The following is a 21956-nucleotide window of genomic DNA, read 5'->3' as shown; positions in this document are numbered from 1 at the left end:
AGTTCCTGCATGTTTGATACTTCTTGGGGAATAGCCCTGCTAGGGACCAGGGCGTGCAGAAGAATAGTGATGAGATGCATCAAGACGTGACATGAACCTCAGTCTCCTTCTGATCAGGGTCTTGTTTGCAACGTGTTTTGCAATGGGAAAGAGTTTAAGTTTGGTTTTACTGGGTTTTCCTGTCAGAAAATGATGGAATGTTACAAAGCATGGAATTTCATACTATCAAAGGATGTTGAGACCTGGGATACTTTAAGGTGAGGGTGACTGATCTTGTGTTCTTTTCTCTCAGGTGCAGCTGACCCTTCTGACTGCTATAGTGAAGCTGTTCTTAAAAAAGCCTTCTGAGACACAGGAGCTGGTTCAGCAGGTTCTCAGCTTAGCCACGCAGGTGAGCCAAGATGCACAGTGAATCAAAGTCCTCCAGCCCCTTTGCTGGTCTGCAATCCAGTGTGTCCCATCTGCTAGACTGATCAGCTGGGCCGGTATATAGGATTCAAGCATGTTCTTTACTCTTCCCGAGAGGAGGGGTTTAACTCCATTTAAGAGCTGCTCTGTGCCTGTTACCATGCCATCTGGCATCTTCTGTCTGCTTCTTAGCTCTTACTTCATCCTAAATCACATTCCCCACCAAATGAAATGTTAGGGACAGGGTAGAGTTTGGGAGATAAAAAAAAAAAGCCAACCAGAATGCTTTCTTGCAGTTGGCTTGCAGTTAAAACATCTCCATCAGTGACAGATGGAAAGGACCAGGCAAAGACTTTGTTCTGTGAACTGCAGAGTTCAAGCAGCGCTGTAAAAAGAAAAAGAAATAAGATTTAGGTTTTTTTGCTTTGTACTTGGATACCGTCAGACAGTGTGGCAGCTTTGTTGGAGGCTGTAGCAGTGGGTTAAGATCCCAGATTCATTATGCATGAAGAGCTGAGTTTTGAGCACAGATCCCTGCAGGTAGTTCTGGGCTTGAGTTGGCAGACAGAAGTGCTGCGTAGTTCTGGAGGACAGAAGCAGAGATTATGGTGGCAAAAGTAAGCAAAACTCAAAATGAACTTCCTACGCTCTATGGCTGTAACGGCCAGGACAGCACTGAAATGGAGTGCCCCAAGAAGATGATTTACTTTCTAGACCTACTGTACCAACTGATGAAAACTGTCCCCAGCTGCTACAAATGAATGGCAATTGACTCCAGGTTTTCTGCTCCAAAGCATTCACCACTGGCCTTTTGGTTCTGGTTGTTGCAAGAGGTCGTGGCTATAATTTACTTACACTTCTCTTCATGCTTTTTGGGGTGCCGCGTTGGGCAGTGGTAAGAAATATAGCCTGATCTTTTGCTTAAGAGCTTTCAAAATCTGTTAGGAGGCTCTGAGCTCTTCTTTGGGAAGGGGTGGGCAAGGGGCCAGGTGTACCATTTGTCTAAGCCAACAGAAGAAAGGTACTAAGTGTTAAAACCCACTCCGCTGAGTCACAAAATACTTAATGGCACCCTTGGAGTACAATAGGCGTCTGTTTTTTCTCTGTTTGTCACAAATGTTGATTCAGTCTGGCTTCTTGTATTTTATATGAATAATAAGTCAACGTAGGATAACTGGCTGTAAAACACTAAAAAGCCTTATGCTTCAAGGTCTGATTCCTAGGTAGAGATACTGGTTTTTTTCACTTGAGTGGGAGAGTAATTACACGTGTGCTTCTTTCCCCAGCTTAGGTATTGTTGCACTTTGAGTGCCTCTCGGGTATTGTCTGCACAGCAAACTGCAGGTGTGATTGTAGCAGAAGTCAGCTTAATCCAGCCAATGCTGGCAAAAATAGCAGTGAAGCAGCTGGGGATGGGAGAGAGATGTGTAGCAGTGATCAAGGTCCTTAGCAAGTCCTTAATCTAACAGATGGCACTGACCTTCTACACCATCTTTGCCATTGTCTGTCTTACATAGGTGGGTAACTGAGCTATGGGTTTGTTGGTATGCACTGCAGGTGTGCGTGCAGACCCAGGAGAGTGGAGAATTGGAAAAGAATGAGGAAAGGAAAAATCCAAGCCATTTGTTCCAATAGATTTATCAAAGATTCAGGTCTATTTACCTGGCTATAGGAAGAAACAGTCAGTCTTGAGTCTGTATGTGCTGAAAGTTGATAGGAGCAAGTGGTCTTCCATGCCTGCCCTCGCAGGGGCCCTGTCTGATCTTGAACTGCGTTCTGCAGGCAGGATGAGGACGTTCCTGTAGGAATTGCAAAGCATAAGAGGTGAGAAGAGTTCATGACTCCACCATCAAACTGATAAACAGCACTGCAGAAAAATCTTCCAGTTGACCCAGCCATTGTATCCAGGTCCTTGTGAGCCAAAGGAGTTTGCCATGCTCAGCCTCATTACAGACAGAGGTTTTGCTGTGTGTCTGTATGTCTGGAGACAGAGGGCAGAGGAGGAGGTTATAGCAGGTCATCAGCACCGAGTGAGATCACAGGAGAAGAAAAGAAATAACAAGGAGGGAGGCTAATGAGCTGTAGGATATGTTAACAGAATTTTATAGGCATAAAAACCAGTTGCATTTATTCTGTTATTCTAGTGATATGGGGATTAAAAATCCCATCTCTTTCTTCAGTGAACGGTTCAAACATGTTATACTACAGCATAAACCCCATCGCCTCCAAATCCCTAGAACATTAGCTACAAGCTCTCACCTCTTGCTTGCTGCTCTGGGCAAAGCTGTTTGTCAAGGAGAGAAATTAATTCATGCAAAGGCAGAATTATCTGCACTAAAACAAGGGTGTTATTGACAGCTAGAGAACTGATGAGGTATCTTAACCATGTATCATTATCTTCCCATACTCCATTAGATAACTAAAAGGCAGGATAAGTAACGTCTCTTTTGTTTTGGAGAACGCTGCTTTTTTAAGATCCATCCTGTATCTCTGCTGTTTTCTTTCTCCAATGAATGCCCGTGGGTAAGTCATATATTTCTAGGAATCTTGAATCCTTCTGTTGCAATACAATGTATAGTATATTTACTCTTAGTACGTGACAGTTGTTTTGATTCATTGGTGACTGTCACTACTAAATGGATGCTTTTTTAATTCACGAGAGTCACTACAGGAAAAAAATAAGTAGTGATTGCAGGCATTGGTGCCCATTAGAGCTGTGACTGGATGCACTGCTTTGTCTCAGGATTCTGACAACCCAGACCTGCGGGACCGTGGCTACATCTACTGGCGCCTTCTTTCCACGGATCCAGTGACTGCCAAAGAAGTGGTCTTATCAGAAAAGCCACTCATCTCTGAGGAGACCGATCTGATTGAACCCACTCTGCTGGATGAGCTGATCTGCCATATCGGGTCTCTGGCTTCTGTGTACCACAAACCGCCCAATGCTTTCGTGGAAGGGAGCCATGGTATCCACCGCAAGCACTTGCCAATTCACCATGGAAGGTAAGCTGAGGTGATAATGAGCAGGTTGGTTGTTTCTTCCTAGTGCAGGAGATACGAGGTTCTGCTAAAGCACTCCAGATTTCTTTTTATTGTATAGAAGCTTATAACCTGGAGCTTTAATGCTTCCTTGTTATGATAGTCCTGGAAGTGGGTTAAATCTGCAAGAGCAGCATTACAGCAGTCCTGGGCTCTGGTGGTGCTGCTGTTGACCCCGTTCCCATGGTTTCTTGTTCAGGTAAGCACTGCTATTTGCTAATGGTATTAATTACAAATGGAAGTGTGCTTTCCAGCAGGAGACAGAGCATCCAGGCTTACCTTTTAATAATATTCACAAAGTGACATTTGGAGCGCTATTTTTTGCTGTTGTACCCATAAATCAGTGTGCAATGCTGCTCCTTTTCTATTTTCTGATCCCGCTTTTCTGCTATTCTTAGCAACTGAAACTATTTATGTGATATGACGAGCTTTGGGAGGCAGGGTTGCTTTCTCCTATGAAACCAAGTTTGGCTGCACTGACCCAGGACCAGCAAACACGAGTCTGCCAGTCAGTTAAAAGCAAGTGGTGTTTCCTTTCTTACTTGGATTGCCCTAGTGGTAAAATGAGCCGAGTGTGGATGGCTTTAGTCTCCCTTGTTACCAGCCTTCCTCTGTGTTGTTCCCTTGTCCACTAGAGACTGAGGTTTTCCTTCAGATTGAGCAGTTTCCTATGCGCATCTCTTTACAGAGATCCATTCTGTACAGAAAATAGAGGGCTTGCGATTTTGCTTCTAAACACAGACTTAGCTTTGTCCTTTCCTAGTTTCTTGTTGGGCGGTTGGGCAGCTGCAGTTAAATGAGACCTTGAAGGGATTGCTTTACTCCATCAGCAGAAGGATGAGTAAGTGTTGAAGAGGTGTAGTGCTAAAGAAATTACATACTGGGAACGAACCAAGTGTGTGTGCTGCCGGCTCGTAATGTGCCTCTGCTCATACATGCTGTTCTTTCCCATTCTCAGGTTGGGGGTGGGAGTGGAGCACAGTAACCACTCTTCAGAGCTGTTTTAGCTAGCTGCTCAGTGTACTCCACGTCTCCCTGCTGAAGGCAGAAGTAGAGAGGGTAACTGATATTAGTACTATTAGGCATCTAAAGCTTCTGATGCAAAGAAGCTTTCAGTGCTCTCTGTCACTGCCTTGTGGGTCATTCATTCAGCACTCCTTATGCCGCATCTTTTACTCGTGGCACTGGAGTTGGTAGAGGCTTACACAGTGTAGCTAAAGGTCCCCTTCAGTATGGAAGAGGATTGTGGCTTCTCAATGTCAGGAGCTGCAGTCCTTACAGAAGAGCTGCAGCATTCAGCACCTTGCCAGTGCAGCTCTGCTGTGCAGTTACCTGCTGGCTGCATCCGCAGTGGTGCAAGCTGGCAGTAATGCTGTCAGTTTCTGCTGGCAGCAGGACACAGTGGGCTGGAGGTTATCTAAAATATTGGAGTCTCTGGGTTTAGAGAGGAAATATGTCGCAGTGAGCTGCCGTCAGGCTTAGTGTTTTTCCCCTCGTTAAATCCTGTGGCAAATGAATATAAAGTATAGTCAGACTGCTTATGGTGAGAAACTTCAGAATCTGTGTAAGAAGCACTTCTAGTCTAGGAATTAACGTGTCTGCTAATGCAGAGGGAAAGAAATCGGTGGTGGAAGGGAAATGCCAATTCTAGATTGAGATCTTTAATTAGAAAATAGTGGAGCTTGGTGCTGGTCAGGAGATAAATTGAGATCTGTGGGGAATGTCTGTTAGTACCAGCTGGAGTAAGGATGTGAGCGTTGTATCAATGTTAGGTCCCAGAGGAAACTGGTTTTGTTCTTTTTTTTTCCCTCAGGTTTACATGTAGTTCTCAAGGCCCACTGGGCTAAAAATCATCTCCGTGGGCTTTTTCTAAGTTGGGAAATATTTGTTTTTAGTGCTGTAGTGCGTGCAGTACGAAAGACTCGTGATTTAGGAGAGGTCTGGGATTCTGCAAGTGGGCAGCATTTCACACTTGTTCCCTTTTCTGAACTGAAACCTATGTGCAGTGCATGGCACGTCCTTGAGCTAAAGCACTTTGTGTGCTAAATAACAACTTGCTGTTGCACATCTCCTTGTACATGGCAATGGTTAGATGGATGGCCAGAATCATCCTTTAGCTGGTTTCTGCTTGTGAGCCCACCTCTAGATGTGTTTTCACCATGCTGGAAATCAGAAGCTAGAGACCAAAGGTGACTAACATCTCTCTTCTTGTTTCTTCTGCCTGCAGCACTGATGCAGGAGACAGCCCCGTGGGGACAACAGCCACAACAAACCTGGAGCAGCCACAGGTCATCCCATCGCAGGGTGACCTACTGGGTGACCTGCTCAACCTGGACCTGGGACCCCCTGTCAATGTTCCCCAGGTGTCTTCCATGCAGATGGGTGCCGTGGACCTCCTGGGAGGGGGGTTGGACAGCTTGGTAAGCAGCACGTTCTTTACATTCAGCCCATGTGAAGTAAATGGAGCTTGTGCTTATCTCTGCAAAGCTGCCATCACTTGTGCTTGTAACGCTTGGATCCTTAAGCTCCCAGTACTGAGACCTATAATTCCAAGAGGATTGAAGTGGTGCTCTTGTACCAACTTTCTGCAGGTTTTTCCTGCTGTAAAATGAATGTTGCTGCATGCAGTAAAATCCTCATGGTCAGCAAGTGTATTTGTTTCTCAAGCTTTTTCTATCTGCAGAAAAAAAACTGAAGTTGTTTTAAAGTTGTGAAGTGTCTCACTCTTTAAAAGTCCACCCATTTTCCAACCCCACTGAATTTTAGTGCCAAACTCCCAGGGCTGTCAGCCATAGCCCCTGGTTACCCTATTTGTATGCTCTCCGGTTTATGTCATGGCTCAGTATCAGTAACATCTTAATTGCAGTTAGATTGGAGGGAAGCACTCTGCCCAGTCCTCCCCTTGCTCCAGCAGCCATGAGGAGGTATTCAGATACCTAAAAGCGTCAGGCCTCAAAGTATGAATAACCATGTGTTGTATCTGTTCTGTGGTGTGAGCTGGAAATAAGCTGCAATGAGAGAATCTATTAGCAGGTGGTAGCTACAGTGGAGAGGAAACGAGTGACAGCCAAGCAGGGGGAGGTGGTCAGTGCAATCACAGCCTGGGGCAGTGGAGTACAGCTCCCCTAGCAGCCTGGGTGAGAAGCAGTCTATAGCTGTATTTTCACCACGTAACCTTAGTAAAACTGCCCCAGTGAGCACAGCTTTGTGGCTTTCAGACCTGCAGTGGATTTGTCTTGTGTGAGGTTCAGCTTCCAGTGAGCTGGGTTGTGTTAGGTATGCACTGGGTTCAGATGCACTTTCAGTTCTGAGTCAAGCTCTGAATAAGAAGTGGGAGACAGCTGGATGAACCCTGATGCAACAGATTCCTTTTTGCCCAAGATGCTTTTTATTATAGAGCTGTTGGATCAAATGTCCTGTTTTCTCCTTATCCTTTGCATGTATTAGTGAATCCTGTCCTGATATATCTGTTTTTTTTTTTCCCTGGCTTTTTGTTCCCTAATAAGCTTGGTTTGTGGGCAAGTGAATATAATCTGTGTCTTTGTTTATTGCTGTGGACATGTGTTTAAAAAACACCAAGCTGAGTCCTCCTAGCCTGGCGCTAACTAAATTGCCAGGCAGCATCTCTGTGCTGCTTGACTAGCCAAGGGAATCTGCACTTGGATCTTAGCCCGATATTAAACCAGTTTTGCACAGCCCCAGAAAAGGGTTCAGAATGCAGGTAGGCACATGTCTGACTTGTGTATGGGGTGAGTGGGTTGGGTGTCCTTAGGTGTCTCCATGAAGAGGGCTGAGCTCTCCGTCCTTCTCTAGGAAATAAAAATGGCCAGGGACCAGGGATGGTGGGAATCTGAGCTGCTCGTGCAGTCAGTGAGGGGTGCTGGAGCCTGAAATAAATTCTTCCATCTTTATTAATGTTGCATTACTCCTGAAGATTTTTCCAGCTGCATTTCCTTTCTCTTTGTTGGAAGGTGGAACGCAGTGCCTGTTCCCTTGCATGGAGCAGTGTGAGCAGTGTCCTTGCCCAAACCAGGAAGAGTTTATTTCAATTTGGGTCCTTGTGCTGCAGCAGAGTAATCCCATTGGTTGTGGATGGCAGCTGCTGTCCTCTGTGTGTGCTCCAGCAAGTTTGTATTGTTTGCTTTTTTTTCCCTCAGGATTGCTAGGTTCTTGTCCCCATGACCAGCCAGCTGCTTGGTAGGTCAGTTTCTTTAGTGAATACCTCATTCTTTATCTCCATAGTGAGTCCTATAATTGGTATTAGATGTAATGTGCACATTGTGCATGCACAGATGCTGAGCATGTGTTAACAATTTAAAAAAGAGTGGAAAAAAATGGGCCTTTAGTACAAGAACAAGATATGCTTTGCTTATAACCAGTCTGGCTGCACAAATTTTGGAGAGAGAGCAGTTCTGTAGCAAGCAGAGCCAGAACTGAGCGTGTTCCAGGTTGTGCCCTTGTTAACCCTGCACAGTTCTTGTTTGTCCTCTGCTTTGCTTTCTTTCTTGTACAGCATTGACCAAGCCCACTGTTAGGAAGCTGCTTGAGATCTCCAGCTCTTGGGCAGAGTGTGGAGATCTGGATTGTGATGCCCTGTCTCCTTGAAACCCATCCCAATGGCTGTGCTTCATGCAGACTGCAGGCAGCACTCCAGCTCCCAGTGTACAGCTCTTTATAGGACAGCAGTCACCCATCAGCACTGCAGTGAACCAAGGCCATTTTGTCTTCAAGCCTTTTTGTGTGCTCCTTTGCCCTGAAAACCAGTGGGCACACAAGTTGTGCTGCCTGGCATGTCATGCAGTGAGCAGGAGCTGGCCACCATGACAAGGAGCCAAAGAGGCTGGCTTGGAAATTGGAGACAGAGCAGTAAATCTGTAGGAATGGGCAGGTTTGGATTGTCTGTTATGTAAGGATTTAATACTCTAACCGCTCATCTACAAGAATATTATTGATTCAAAGCTGGCAGTTCCTGAGATTGAGTTATATCCTAAATTGTAAAGCTATTTGGTAAACATTGGATAACCATAGGGCTTTTTTTTCTGTCATACCCGGACTGCCTCAATAATTTTGGGCCATTCTAGGTGGAGCTGTAACTCTCTGCAGTCAGGTTGGATTTTGGAGGTGTGATCCCAGCTGTCTCTTCTGTGTGATTGTATCATTCTCTACAACTGCCTGGAAGCGCTACTGAAAGTGGTGGCCTTGCTATTGGCAGCGTGGTCAATGCTCCACCACTTATGAGGCAGCTGTCCTTGGTCGTGCTGTGCAAGAAAAGAGACAAGAGGCAGCATTGCAAGGTACTGCAGATGTCTGAATGAACCACAGTTGTGTGCACGGTGAGACCTGCAGCCCACCAGCAGTTCAGAGGGCACACTCCATCACTCAATTGTTTTCGTCCAGTGAATGCCTTGTATTCTTTGCTGTGATGTGACTGGGTGCTGCACACTCAGCTGGCTTTTGGAGCTTAATGCTTAGTTTGGAGCGCAGAGAAGCGAGGAGGCAGCGATTGTCTCCTTTTAACCCGTGAATTATGGCTCCATGAAACACATAGCTGCTCCCAAAGGTCTGCCTGCAGTGCGGATACACGCTGGTCCCTGTGCCATGGGTGGTGCAGTGTCTGTCTGTGGCTCCACCCTCCCCTGTTATTTTTTCTTGGAGCTTCAGATAGCTCACATCGAGCGATCGCGACCCCTCTGGTTCACATGAACACTTCAGCAGAGTCACTTCATTACAAGCTTCTGTTAAGATGCAAATAAACCCTCCTGATGCAGTAACTCCAGCAGTGCTGCACTTCATAACTCAGCATAACTGTCTGTGTGAGCTGGGATTACTGAGTAGATGCTCTCTAACTGCAGAACAGCCACAGCACCATCTGAGTCAGCCAACATGGAGTGAAGGGGTGCTGGTGTTGTCCTGGTGTTACAGGGCTGACCCAGCGCATGTGGCTGTTTGAATGCTATTGTGGCACAATGGTTTGTGGAGCTGTGATATTACAGAGGATGCCCTGTTGGAAGGGCTTTGTGTGCCTGGTGGCCAATGCTCTGTGCTAGTCCTCTGCTTCTTGTCACAGACAGAAGCTTTGTGCTCTTTAGCAGGAAGCAAGCTTGCCAACTTAGGCTTAGGATTGGGGTTTTGTAGGGCTGCAAGCTGCCCACTGACTTTGCCATCCTGGCATGGAGCAGCAGTCCTCTTCCACCCTCCAGGGCTTACAGAAGCACTAATGCAGTCCTTTTCTCGTGGTGAATGGAAATGGTTAAGCAGAGCTGCCAGCCCTTGGGAATCGGTTCAGCAGTGCTTTGTGCCTGACTAATAGCTGCTCCTTCCCTTCTGCGCCCTGCCTGTCACCACAGATGGGAGAGGACGCTCCGTGGGTAATTGGTTCCTGTTCCCTCTGTCCTCCTCCTTCCCTCTTACTCACGTCACTGTTACGGCCTTCATTGGAGTCTGGAGTAAAGTTAGCTCTGAGGCCTGACAGCTAAGAAAGAGCGAAGGTTGGCAGCTAGCTTGAGGAGCCCTGATACGGTACTGCTTCCCTCCCGTGCACTGAGCACTCACAGGCCCAGCGTATGGGTTTTGTTGAGGTTGAGTTCCTGGCCTACAGCCCCTTGTGAGTGCAGTAGGAAGTGGTGGAACAGTTAACATCTTAGCTCGGTTATGCTGAATTATTCATTCATTTCCATAATACCCTTTGTGAAATGCTTGCTGCTTGATAAACCAGTCTTTCTCCTGCCTCAAACAGTACCAGAAATCCTCCATGCATACAGTAATACCCGGAAATGAACTGGATTATTTACTTCTTTTTTTTCCTCTGGACTTTGCTGCCTGTCAGCATAGAGTATAAGTTCATTGCACTGAAGGCTGAATGGAGATGAGGTGTAATCGTTGCATTTATTACTCCTCAGTGAGCCAGTAACAAGGTGTAAATGATCTGATCTATTCATCTACAACACGGCTTGGCTTAAGAGTAGCCTGCAGAACACAGCTCTGCTCTGCCAGGCTGTTCCAGTAAGACCTGACAGTGTAATCAGTGCTGTTTTATAAGCTCGGTATTAATTGGATTTGAATCCTCTGGCTGGCTTTCTGTGCTTCTCTTGACTTTGGAATCACTCGTTCTTATCTGTCATCTCTTAAGTAAGCAAAGGAAAGTGGGACTTGTACACCATGAGAGGATGGCTATGGAGAAGTGTTGTAGAGGATGAGGGACCTCTGATGAACTTCTGCTGTGACCTCAAGTAGGGATAAGCAGAAGCTTGCAGGGGAAGGAAAGAAACTATTAAGATTTCCGAATAAAAGGCAAATTGTGCATCATTTGTGCTTCTCTAACACCTCGCAGCAACTAATTGCGCTTCAGGCAGCTCCTATGGGGAGTGGGGGAAGGAGGGAGATGTCAGAGGATGGAAAGGGAATCCAGAACAACACAGGGATTCATCAGCTTTTATGTGTGTTTTGGTGCTGGTTATCACTGCTGCTGTTCTCTGGGTGCTTCATCCTTTTTATCTGTGCTCTGAGAGAGAAGTACAAAGCTTTACAGTATCTCTTGACCAATGTAAAATGCATTGCCATGAGATATCCCAGAGAACAGCCCACAGAGCCCAGAGCAAAACTGAGTTTCCAGGTTTTTTGTGCAGAAAGAAAAGGGTTGGAGCCTTTTTGGCTCGGAGCACATCAGTCCTGGAAGTTTCTACTTTATGCCTCTGATGGCCCAGTCTGTCAAATGCTCTTTTAAAACAAACAGCCATCCCAAATCTTGTGCACACTCTGATGAAAGGGGATGAGCAAAGCTACCTATGGGACAAGCCGTGCTGCTCTGGCTTCCAGTCCAGCCTTTTCTCCCATCTCCCTTCTTCCTCCTGTGTGTTGTTAGAACACGATTCCTGTCCAGATGTGACAAAATAAACTGCACTAGGCAAAAAATACCACGGTCTCATGAGCAAAATCCTTGGGTAAGCCTGGAGCTGCCTCTGTCCATGCATGCAGTGGGGTGTGGATGTGTGAAAAATGGAGTTCATCACTGAGGATGAGGCCCAGGTGTTGTTTAAAGAGTGTTCAAGGTAGGACAGCTGCAGGTTGGCCTGGGAGAAGGGCTCCAGAGAGGGCGTAGTGTTTATGGAGAATGTAAAGTAGCTATTTCAGTTGCTTCCAAATGTGTCTGTATAGCTTGGCAGGCAGCATTACCAAAATATCCCGGTGCACAGTCAGATCTCTGCTATTCCAGTTGCCCATTACATCATGAAGCTGGTTTTGTCCTCACCAAGGGGGGGGAGGGGGGCAGCAGTCTTCAAAGGGAAACCAAAGCCCATCGAGCTGGGCTTCTGTAATAGCAGCTGTAGCCCTTTCTCTTTGTTCCCAGCTATTGGGGGGGAAAAAAGGAAAAGCAATAGAGGAGAGAGACGTCCCTGAGACCTGTTGTGTTTTTTTTTCTGTCATTTGTGGCTGTTCTCTAGAAAACCACGGCGTTCAGGAAGCAAGCTTCCTGTCAGTTTTATTTTTATTCCGTTTCACAGTTACCCCACTGGGTTTTGTAGAGCTGTGGGTTGAAGGGAAAGCATTGATGCATGAGAAGGGAAGAACTGCGCAGTTTGTTGCGTGGATGACAGGCGCGAGAGGGGATGAATTTTGGTTTTATTAACCAGGAAGATGCTGCTTGCTGCAATATGTGTCTGGAGGTAGATCTCCAGCTAGCTCTGCTTGCAAAACAGCCCTGAAAGCCCCTCTGTTCACTTGTGCCTTCCCAGCATTGCATTTCTGTCTGTCCTGTACACAGCAGCAGTGCAGGTGGGAGCTCTGCTCCGGCCCTCTGACACTGGCTCTAATGACCTCGGTCTGTCTCTCCTCTCTCTCCCTTCTCTCTTTCAGCTTGGCAGTGACCTTGGCGGGGGCATTGGAGGAAGTCCGGCAGTAAGTGCCATTCCATTTTTTTCCCTGGTTAAAAAAGGCTGCTCAAAGCCCAGGGGGTTTTTAACTACACCCTTACCCACTGTGTGCGGGAAGATGCTTGAAGCCCTGAAGATGTTTGCAAATGGACAACTTTAGCCAAACCCACAGGTCCCAACTGATGCTGCCGCCACCTGGGCTCTCCTAAAAGCCACCAGGGCCAGAGCTGCTGACTTTGCTTAGCTCTTCTTTCTCAGAGCTTTCATCTTGAGCACCGGCATTAACATGGCAGTACCCTGTTCTTAAAGCTGGAAGGCCGAGGCTGCTTACTGCTCTGCTCACAGCTCTAACCCTAACCCAGCGCACCACAGCCTTGTCTGACCTGAGCAGCTCCAGGCTTTTCTTCTCCCAAAAGCCACGTATGACACCTCTCAGAACATCAGGACTCAGTAGAGGTGCTCTGAGCTTTCCCACCTGTGGTCAGTGCTGTGCTCTGCCTGCCACTGGCTTCCTTTTCTGAGCTACTGCCTTGAGCCCAGGACACTTTCAGGCTGCTTCAGAGCACTTTTAGCTTCAAATATGTATCAGCTTCTAGGAAAGCATGGGGAAACTATGCAAAATAACAAGAGAATGCAGCAGGCGGGAGGAAGCGTACCTCCAACACATGGACAAATGCAACCTCCTGAAGCAAACTCCAGTCCTTCCTCCTAGCACTGCATAGAAAATGAGAACAAGTGTGCTCAGTTCTGGAAGGAGGGCCTTTGAGATGCTGTTTGTGGCTGCAGTCATTGTCTCTCCTTCTTTCCTTGTGAATCTTGTGTTCCTGTCTAATTTACCACGAGGGCAGAGGACAGCCTGTGGCATGGTTTGTGCTCTGGAACGTGGGAGCTGTTTGCTATGCAGAGATCACCCCTACAAAGCCAGGTCTCTGCCTTTCTGAGCCAGCACAAACCTGCCACCCAGCTCTGTAAATCCATCCCTCCTCCCTGTCTAAAGCATTGGTTGAAACGCCACATCTCAGGTAGGTTCCCAAGCAGAGTAGAGAAGTGAGATTTCAGACCCATCATGAATATTTCCTACCGCATGCCTCAATCATTCTGCTTGTTCCTGGGCTGTTAACTAATCCTATCCTCAAGCACTTAATTCTTCCTTGTCTCAGTGAGAGAACTTGGAAACTTGAGTGTGACTGTCCTGCCAGGAATTGGGACCTCATGTTAAGTCCTGGGGGAAAGGATTGCCCTTCTTGCAGACGTGGTGTCCTCTGGAGGGCAGAGACCACTGAATCTGCTTCACATAATGAATCTTTTGAACCACAGTGCTAAGAAAGCAGAGCTCTGGCTTTGGGTGGGAGTATGTAATGTGGTTTTGACTCCTTTGCTATCTCTGGATATGCAAAATCTTGCAGATTCCTGAGAAATGCTATAATTGGAGGAAGACTTGAAGCATGTTGTCTCTTTCCTGGGCTTGCATAGCAAAGATCTGTAAAACTCACCGTCTTTGTAGGATGGAGCAATGGGGAAGAAAGATTTCTTTATGTTGGGAGTAGATAACTGGAACTATTAAAATGATGTGAAAGCTATTGCATGGTTGAGGTGACAGCTGAATGTAGGGATTAGTTGCCAAGAGCTTTGGAGTTCAAATGTGTTATTTAGCACTATTGATAATTCAGTGGGGAAGCTGCAAATGGCTCTAAAATATGTAGGATATCGCCCAAGTTCATGCTTTATTAAATAAGTAGCGTTCTTTCTGTGTGATGTTAATTTTTGCCTGTTCTTTCTAATTCCTCCAGGTGGGGCAGACCTACATTCCCTCTTCTGTGCCAGCCACCTTTGCCCCTTCACCCACCCCAGCTGTGGTGAGCAGTGGACTCAACGATCTCTTTGAGCTCTCATCTGGTATAGGCATGGCTCCCGGAGGATATGTGGCTCCCAAGTCTGTACGTAAGCAAAGAGAACAACCTCAGTATGTTGCCCTCCCTTAGGCTGCAGGGACTGAGGCTGCTCACATGTCCCTTTTGTTGATCTCTGGTGCTAGTAGAGCACCTTGGGTTCAAATTTGTCCCATTAGGGATGTCTTTGTTTTCCTTGGGCAGAGCAGTGGTTTGTTGGAGATGGCATTAGTTACCGAGCTCTGGTTTTTTAGTTCCTTCATTTTGCCTGTGATGATATTGCTCCAAAGAGCAATAGAAACTGAGAATCCCAGTTTTGTTGCAGACCTACTTCCCAGCAAGCTTCTCCAGGAAAATGAGGGCAGGACACTATTTGCCACAATTTTCCTAGAAGACTCATTTATTTGGAGGAATTGAACATGACACTGCAGATAAAAATCACATACTCAGGACGAGCGCTCCACGGTGTAATGCAGATAAATGCTCTATTAGACAGAGATCGCAGATGCTTTGTCTGGAGAGTTCATTAGCTATGGAGCGTGGTTCTGATAGTGGGCTGCAGAGCAGCCACAGGGAGCTCAGGGTTGGCCCTTTCATGCCTCAAAGGGAATAAACAAACATTTGCACTCATTAAATAGCCAGTGGTAGAATAAGCTAAAATTACCCTATGAAATGTAGAACCTTGGGCTACTGCAGAGCATGCTCAAAGTTGTTGGTCCTTATCTGCTTGCAGGTTATATAGCATATAAGACCAAATACAAAAGAACCCAGTAATTTTGAGTGATGTATTTCTTTTTGAACTGCTGAAATATCTTGAAATCTCTTATGTTTCAGGTTTGGTTGCCTGCAGTGAAAGCTAAAGGACTGGAGATCTCAGGCACGTTCAGTCATAGGCAGGGACACATCTACATGGAGATGAACTTCACCAATAAGGCTTTGCAGCACATGACTGACTTTGCCATTCAGTTCAACAAGAACAGGTAAGGAAACCAATGCACTTTGTCTGCTATCTTAAAAAAAATTGTGTATTCTTATGAAAGGAGTTTGTCTTCTGGAGAGCTACTTCTCTCCATTGCACCGCCATAGTGTGAGAGCTGAAAATACACACTGGTGTGGTGTTTCTCAATTGTGATGGCTCTGCTGCCTCCTGCCTCCATTAAGGAAACAGGCAGCAGACGATCCCGGTCATTCTCCTGGCTTGAAGCAGAGTCTGCCCTGTTTAATCTCTGCAGAGTTTTAAAGCCACCTTTTGTGTTGTTAGGCAGGTAAGTGGTTTTATAGCCAGTAAGTGCCCTGAGCAAAGTGAGAGAATAAACAGGCAAGCATCTGAGCTGCACAAACACTGATCCCTAATGCCTTTACCTCCTGACTTAATTGCTATGCTGCCCCTCAGACTGTCTGGAAGTGCGGGTCTCATTAATAAAGCTATTTGTCAGTGGAGAAGTTGCAAAGTAAGAGCCTGTGGCACGTGTTTTCCCTGTAATTGGCAGCAAAATGATTTTTGTTAGGAGCAGCCACTTGAGTGCTTAGAACATACAGATTGTTCTCAGAAATGCATCCCAGCCAAGAGACATGACGTGGCAGTGCAGCCCCATTGTCTTCCCACAAATACCTTTTCTACTCACAGGGCATGCAGCTGCTTTCTTGTAGGTTGCAAGCAGTGCATCAACCAGGATGGTTCTCATCGAGACTGCAAGGAGGATCTTGTGGCTGAGATGCTTTGCTGTTTCCTTCTGAGCCCTTCACAGGAAAAGGGTTTCCTATAACTAAGATCTGCTGAAACCATCTATTTAATATCACTGTTAGCCTTGCTAACGTGGGATTCTTGGGACGAATAATATTTACTTATAAAAGACATTATGCTAAGTAAGTCAGTAAATGTTCTCCCTGGACTGCTGTATTTTCTGGAGAGTTTTTTGCTAAACTGCTATATGCAAATGTTTCGTGCAGATTGGTCTTTAAAATAGGCGTTTTGCTTCTGATTTTTCCCTATGCATCAAGCTGTGTTCTAGCCACACCTACATGGTGCTTCTTTAGGATGTAAGGAGTTTAAATACTGTACAGTAAAACAGCAGTTTCTCTGTTTGCATCTTATCAACACACGCTCTGTATGTTCTCTACTACTGTTTACTCTTCTACAAATGCTGTTCTCCTGTCGTTGCTTTCCCCTCTGCCTGGTGCACTGAAAAGAGCTGCAGTGAGCTGTCTCTTTGGGTGTAAACATTAAGGTTTATGATTGGGAAGTTTCTATTGCATTTCTCCCTTTCCTGCTGCTACTAATTGCATTCACTGCAGTCTTGGGATAAAACAGGGGGTAGAAAAAAAAGCAGCTAGACCTCCAGTGTGCTGTAATGTCACAGCCACTTAGTAGGAAATGCAGCTTTCTTTCCCCTCGGAGAATAAGGGAAAACACCAGGGTTTCTCTCTCCCAAGGTGAAAAGGCTGCAGAAGGCAAATCTCATGACTGGGTCCTCACTGAGAGCATTCTCTTCGCAGCTCCTTAGAGCTGATTGTACAAAAGTGTTGTGTTAAATGTTAGCTGCTTTCCCTCTTCTGCTTTAAGTGGAGGTACCTGTGGAATTAAATGCAACTTGGACTAAAGAGGCAAGTAAAGATTTGCTTTGCTCTTTGGTGATGTGTGTACCCAGCTGAAAGAGCTGCAACTCAAACCAACCAGTAGAGACAGGATTAAGTCCAGATGCTGTCATCTGGGACCAGGCAGCTGGCTGCATTGATCCATTTGTTTTGCAGTGCTCTGTTGTAAACCACGTGTTCCTCCTTGGTTACATTATTTGTTTGGTACTGGCTTCAGTTCCTTCTTCCATAGCTTCCAATGATAAACAGCCATACAGGGACCCTGGAGGCCTGAGCCTGACTGATGCCATGCAGGTGGTTGAACTGTTTCCAGATGTGGATCCTCTGGGCAAGGTGCATGCTGTCAGGGACACCACCAGATGGGTCTTCCTTTGCCTTGCACTGCTTTGAGTACTTGCCATGGTGCACGTTGTCAGCTGTGCTCCTTTTCCTGGAGTAACAGCAAGGGCAGCTCAGGAAGAAGTGAGCCAGCTCATGTTTGGCAAGAAGGAAATAGGTGTTGGGACAGCACCTCTGGCATTTCTTCCCCATAGACACTCTCCAGCAATGCAGTGCTGCTGTCATCATCTCTGTTTTTCTCTTGCCCAGTTTTGGGGTCATCCCAAGCACTCCGTTGGCCATTCACACCCCTCTGATGCCAAACCAAAGTATTGATGTCTCTCTGCCCCTCAACACCCTGGGACCAGTCATGAAAATGGAGCCTCTGAACAACCTCCAGGTAAGGATTGTCCCCTGGGCAGGAGTGGGGGGAAATCTGCAGCTGCTTACCCTGATCCTTTGGCCTTTTTCTGAACAGAGAAACACCTGCCTGTGGTGCTGCAGGCAAAGGGAACTATCAGTATGAATTGAGGCAACAAAAGGAATTGCTGGAAGGATGGCAACTGCTTAGCAATTAGTAGATTAGTGTTTCTCTAGTGCTCTTAACTACCAGGGTGACCTACAAAGGCCCTGGCACATCCTTGTCCCAGATAGATGAGGTTAAGGCAAACAAGATGCATCCCAGAAGTAATGCGAGCAGTGGGTATTTCACTAGTGAGGCTGTTCTGTGTTTACTGGGGATAATGTTCCATAGGAGACTCATTTTTACATCAGTTTGGGCTGCCTTTGGGAGTTATTCCCCCCTGGTCTGGGCCTGCATCAGTTCTTGCATTCCTCAGTGGTCTTGCTCAGGCTGCTGTAGCTGAAGCGCTCACTGGGCAGATGTGGTCCTCCCCAGGAAGGAGGCTGTTCCCCATTTCTATTGCATGCAGGCACCTGGCAGTCAGGTTCCATGACCACTGTCCCTATCTGCAGAGCTGGCTCCTCCAAGATGTATTTTCCTTGTATCCCAAGGGTGCAGTTAATTGCATTGTAGCATGTTTTAATTGCATCATGTCTACAGGAGGTGGGAACTGGGTTGGGTTCCTGTAACGTAGCAGTCCATAGAGGGGAGTATTTTAAAGCATCTTATTCTCTTTTTAGATTAAGAGAATGCAATGAAAGTTACTATTTATTCTGCCTGAGCAACTGTTTTTTCCTTTCCCTTAAATTCCTTTCTGGGGCTTATGACTTATTGATGAGTCTTTGGGCAAACAGCTCGAAATAGCTTCTCTGGCACTCAAACGAGCAGTCCTACACTTGGGCTCTGAGCTCAGTCATGCAACTGGGGGAGCATGTGGACAGTAAGTGACTTGCATGTCCTTGCCTTACACAGAGGGCTCTTCTGCCCTTTGGAAGACCTGGGTTCCCTCTGCGTTTGGGTCACAGGTAGGACTTCTGCTTTCGGTGGTGTAAAGGCAGCTTGGAGCTCTAGGAGCTGATGGTCCTGGTCTGCCTCCAGAGCACTGGAGATGCTCTCAGTGAGGCATTCTCAAGTTGTTGCTGCTTTGATCAGAAAGGAAATATTTAGGTTATTAAATCTAAAGGAATCAGGACACTGTTTCTTGTATTCTCTTCTGCTAGAACAAAGCAAAGATAAAACATTAAAGGAAACCTCCAACTACCTTATATTGGGACAGCAGAGCTTCATCAGTGCCAGACTTAGATGCTAATTTGCTAGCTCTCTCATTGCCATAGAAGTTGGCTGCCCTTTTACAATTGGGGAAGCTGCCATATGGAGTAATAGTATATTTCTCTGCAAGGAGTTGAATCATGATAGCAGATGCCAAGTCAAAAAGAGCACTCCCCTTACTTTCCTGACAGCAGTGGGTTTGATGGAGATCTGTCATTGCCCTGACAGCAAAGGCTTTGGTTTTGTTTTGTGAGTTCATGTGGAAATTATCTGTCTTGAAACAGTCAGAAATCATTTTGGTGACCTACTTAGGGAACAATTTATAGCACAACATAGGACTGGAGAATACAAATGTCCCTGTATTCATTGAAGAACCAAAAACACTCATGGAGCTGAATTTGCTTCATGCAGTTTTTTCCTCTGAGCTGTAGAATTCAGAGCTGGTTTGAACCTGAGGATGTACCTTCATCTCCTGTTGTGGTGGGGCTCTTTTTGTTTTAGTCCCAAAACAAGTTAACTCCTGAGGTAACCAAACTGATGGCTTTTCAGCTTTTTGTTGTGTTAATTAGGAACTTCAAAGATTAGCTGTGCATTCCTTAGGCAACTATTTCAGAAGGAATGAATTCGAGTCCTGTAAAGGTTGTTTTTATTACCATCCCTAATCCTTCAGCCGATACAGCTGGTTTAATCTTAGCACTTGTAATCAAGGAAAGAAGCTGAAATATTTGACAAGTTAACAAAATGCCTTTTTTTGCAAGAAGGCTAATATTTTCAGTGGCTTACTTAGGTAAAATATGATGCTGATTCCCAACTGAACAGTCTGTTTGCTGGTTGTCTTCCAAGTTGTGATAATGAATAGCGCAGTGCTCCCTCCCATCCTGACTGATGATAATTTTCTTGACCTGTTGAGTTGAAGCCTTAGATTCAACACTCAGTCATGCAATGAATTATTCAGTGGATAAAGCCCAAGTTGGGCTCAACACAACAATCACACAAAAGGTGTGCAAGGGTTGATTGAGCCTCACCATGCTCGGTTGCCTTGGTTCCTTTTGGCAGCTGGGCTGCTGGTGGTCATACAGACTTGCTATGTGAACCTGAGCTCTCAAAGAGGACAGTGGGTTCTGAAGTGGGGTTTTGCATACTGAGGGGTCTTTATTCTTTCCAGAATATATATTCTTTACTTCTTGAGGTAAAATTTGAAATGGGAAAGGAGAGCCTTCCTGTGTTACTGCGGTTCCTAATAAGTAGCCGTTCAAGGGCTGTAAAATGCTGTGAAATCAGAATGCTCGATCTGTTCAGTTGTGTACACAAAAATTGCTCCCCTAAGCCTGGAAATGGGTGAAATGGGAGCCAGCCTGCTGAGTTTCAGGGACGAGCTTGGCCTGTTGTTGTCACAAACCTAATGGTTTCTTCTGTGAGGTGGTAACTGTTAGCAGGAGTCAGAGCAATCAAAAACGAGCTGCATGAACTGAGGCTCTGAGCCTGGAGCACTGCCTTTCTCTTTGGGTAAACGTTCCGAATTGCCAGTCAGTGCGTTGCTTTCCTCTACATCACCTGCTGTCAGCTGCCTGGGCTGTTCATTGCAGCTGCTGAGCACACAGCTGAACGAAGTATGGCTTCGGTTTTCTGAAGTGCCCATGAAGTGATTTGGACTGGACTGACAAGCACGGAAAGGGAGGGATCTGCCAGCTGCATTTCTTCCTGGAAAGAGATACTTGGAAATGCAGACTTCTCCTGAACAGTGTGAGGTGTGGAATGTGTTTTTTTTGCTCCAATGACTTTGGCAAAGCATTATTTCTGTACAGGCAGATGAAGGTGCAGCTTCCTTGTTGAGAAAAGATCAGTCAGGTTAATGCACCAGATCACACTTAAGCCCTTCCAGGTACAGTTCTGCTCTAACTCATCGCTGGTGCTCCTCGTTTGCATTGTAGAGCTGTTGGAGCTCATTCGTGAGGAGTGTTAATGCATCCTGGGTCACAAATGCAGAGCCCTCAGCACTTGGAAACGGGCTTCACAGTTTCACCTCTCCTCTGAGAATTGGTGCGAGTCCAGGCAGTGAATGTTATTGATTTGGAGCCTGCTTATAAATTAATATCTGCCTGCGAGGGCTGTGTCAAACCCACTGCCTCAACCACCACGTGTGGGCTTGTGTAGTTAGAAGCAGAAGGTGGTTTTTTGGGTTTGTTGCCTGGGTTTATTTACTCTTTTATTTATTATTTATTTTTGAATGGCCTGAACTGATAAGAGTTGTATCCCAGCATGGAAGAGAACCTCCAAAGGGTTCTGCAGTAACTCTCCCATTGCAGCTTGATGTCTGCAGCCCAGCTCCTAGCCTAGCTGTAGGTAGAGCATCCAGCGTGCTGCCAAGCTCCTCTAGATCCTGAGCAGCTGACCTGTCAAACACAATGAAGGGAAACAGCTCGCACTCCCTGAAGGCATCTGACAGGCAGAGCAGCAGGCTGTCAGAGAACACGCCATGACCTTGTGCTGGCAGAGGTAGAAGACTCTGCAGAGAAGAGTTCTCGCCTTAACAGTTTGGCTGTTACCAGGCTCTAAAGCAAAACCAAATTGGAAGGCAGTCCTTAATTTAATGTAGCTGCTAATGGGATTCCAAGTGGGTATGTTGTGTACTTGCTGCTGATGGAAAGCATCTGTGTTACTTTCAGACTTGACGTTGAAAGTTGGTTCTTACGCTCAAGTCTGGAATTTAAAGCATCAGCAACCTACGCAACTGAAGAAGCGATGTGGCATTGTTCTTAGGAGGCAACTCTTCCCCTCGCTGCCATATGTTGGCCATCGGAGGGTTGTGCTGCAGGGAAGGACGTCAGCAGGGTGCACATGCTGCAAGGTGAGCAGTGTGTTCTGAGGGATACTTCTCCAGCTAGATAGTCTCGAACAAGATATAAGTAATTGGGAGCCTTCTACCCATCTTCAGTGGGTCAGATGCTTTCAGCAGTGAAGCATCACATGAAAATCTGTCACCTTTTATCCCTCAGAAGCTTTGTGGTCTGCTCGACTTAATTCACAGGCTGGTCATTTTTCTTCTTTTTTTGGTTTTTTTTTTTTCCTCCTTTCAAAAAAAGATGGCAGATCGAAAGCTGGTTTGATTTTAAAATGCTTCTGTTTAAGCTCTCAAATGGCTGAGGCTGGAGGTCTTGTTAATGA

The 21956-nt window shown here is 46.1% G+C and overlaps 1 protein-coding gene across 4 annotated transcripts in view; it reads left to right on the top strand.

Moving 5' to 3' along the window:
- The window catches only part of AP2B1 (adaptor related protein complex 2 subunit beta 1), a 60889-nt gene that overhangs the window by 28279 nt on the left and 10654 nt on the right, over positions 1–21956 (top strand). For 3 of the 4 annotated variants that reach the window (XR_011905643.1, XM_072353951.1, XM_072353952.1), the window contains exons 12-18: positions 293–391; positions 3152–3411; positions 5675–5867; positions 12301–12342; positions 14108–14254; positions 15041–15186; positions 17390–17519. Coding sequence is in view for 3 of the 4 variants with exons in the window: in XM_072353951.1 (XP_072210052.1) it covers positions 293–391; positions 3152–3411; positions 5675–5867; positions 12301–12342; positions 14108–14254; positions 15041–15186; positions 17390–17519 (1017 nt within the window). In the remaining variant the exon portion in view is untranslated. The remainder of the gene's footprint in view (positions 1–292; positions 392–3151; positions 3412–5674; positions 5868–12300; positions 12343–14107; positions 14255–15040; positions 15187–17389; positions 17520–21956) is intronic. The other variant, XM_072353953.1, reaches the window with a different exon arrangement.

This window comes from Excalfactoria chinensis, chromosome 19 (assembly GCF_039878825.1).
Source record: "Excalfactoria chinensis isolate bCotChi1 chromosome 19, bCotChi1.hap2, whole genome shotgun sequence".
NCBI lineage: Eukaryota > Metazoa > Chordata > Aves > Galliformes > Phasianidae > Excalfactoria > Excalfactoria chinensis.
The sequence above is the reverse complement of the archived record's forward strand: the minus strand, read 5'-3'. Positions and strand labels throughout refer to the sequence as shown.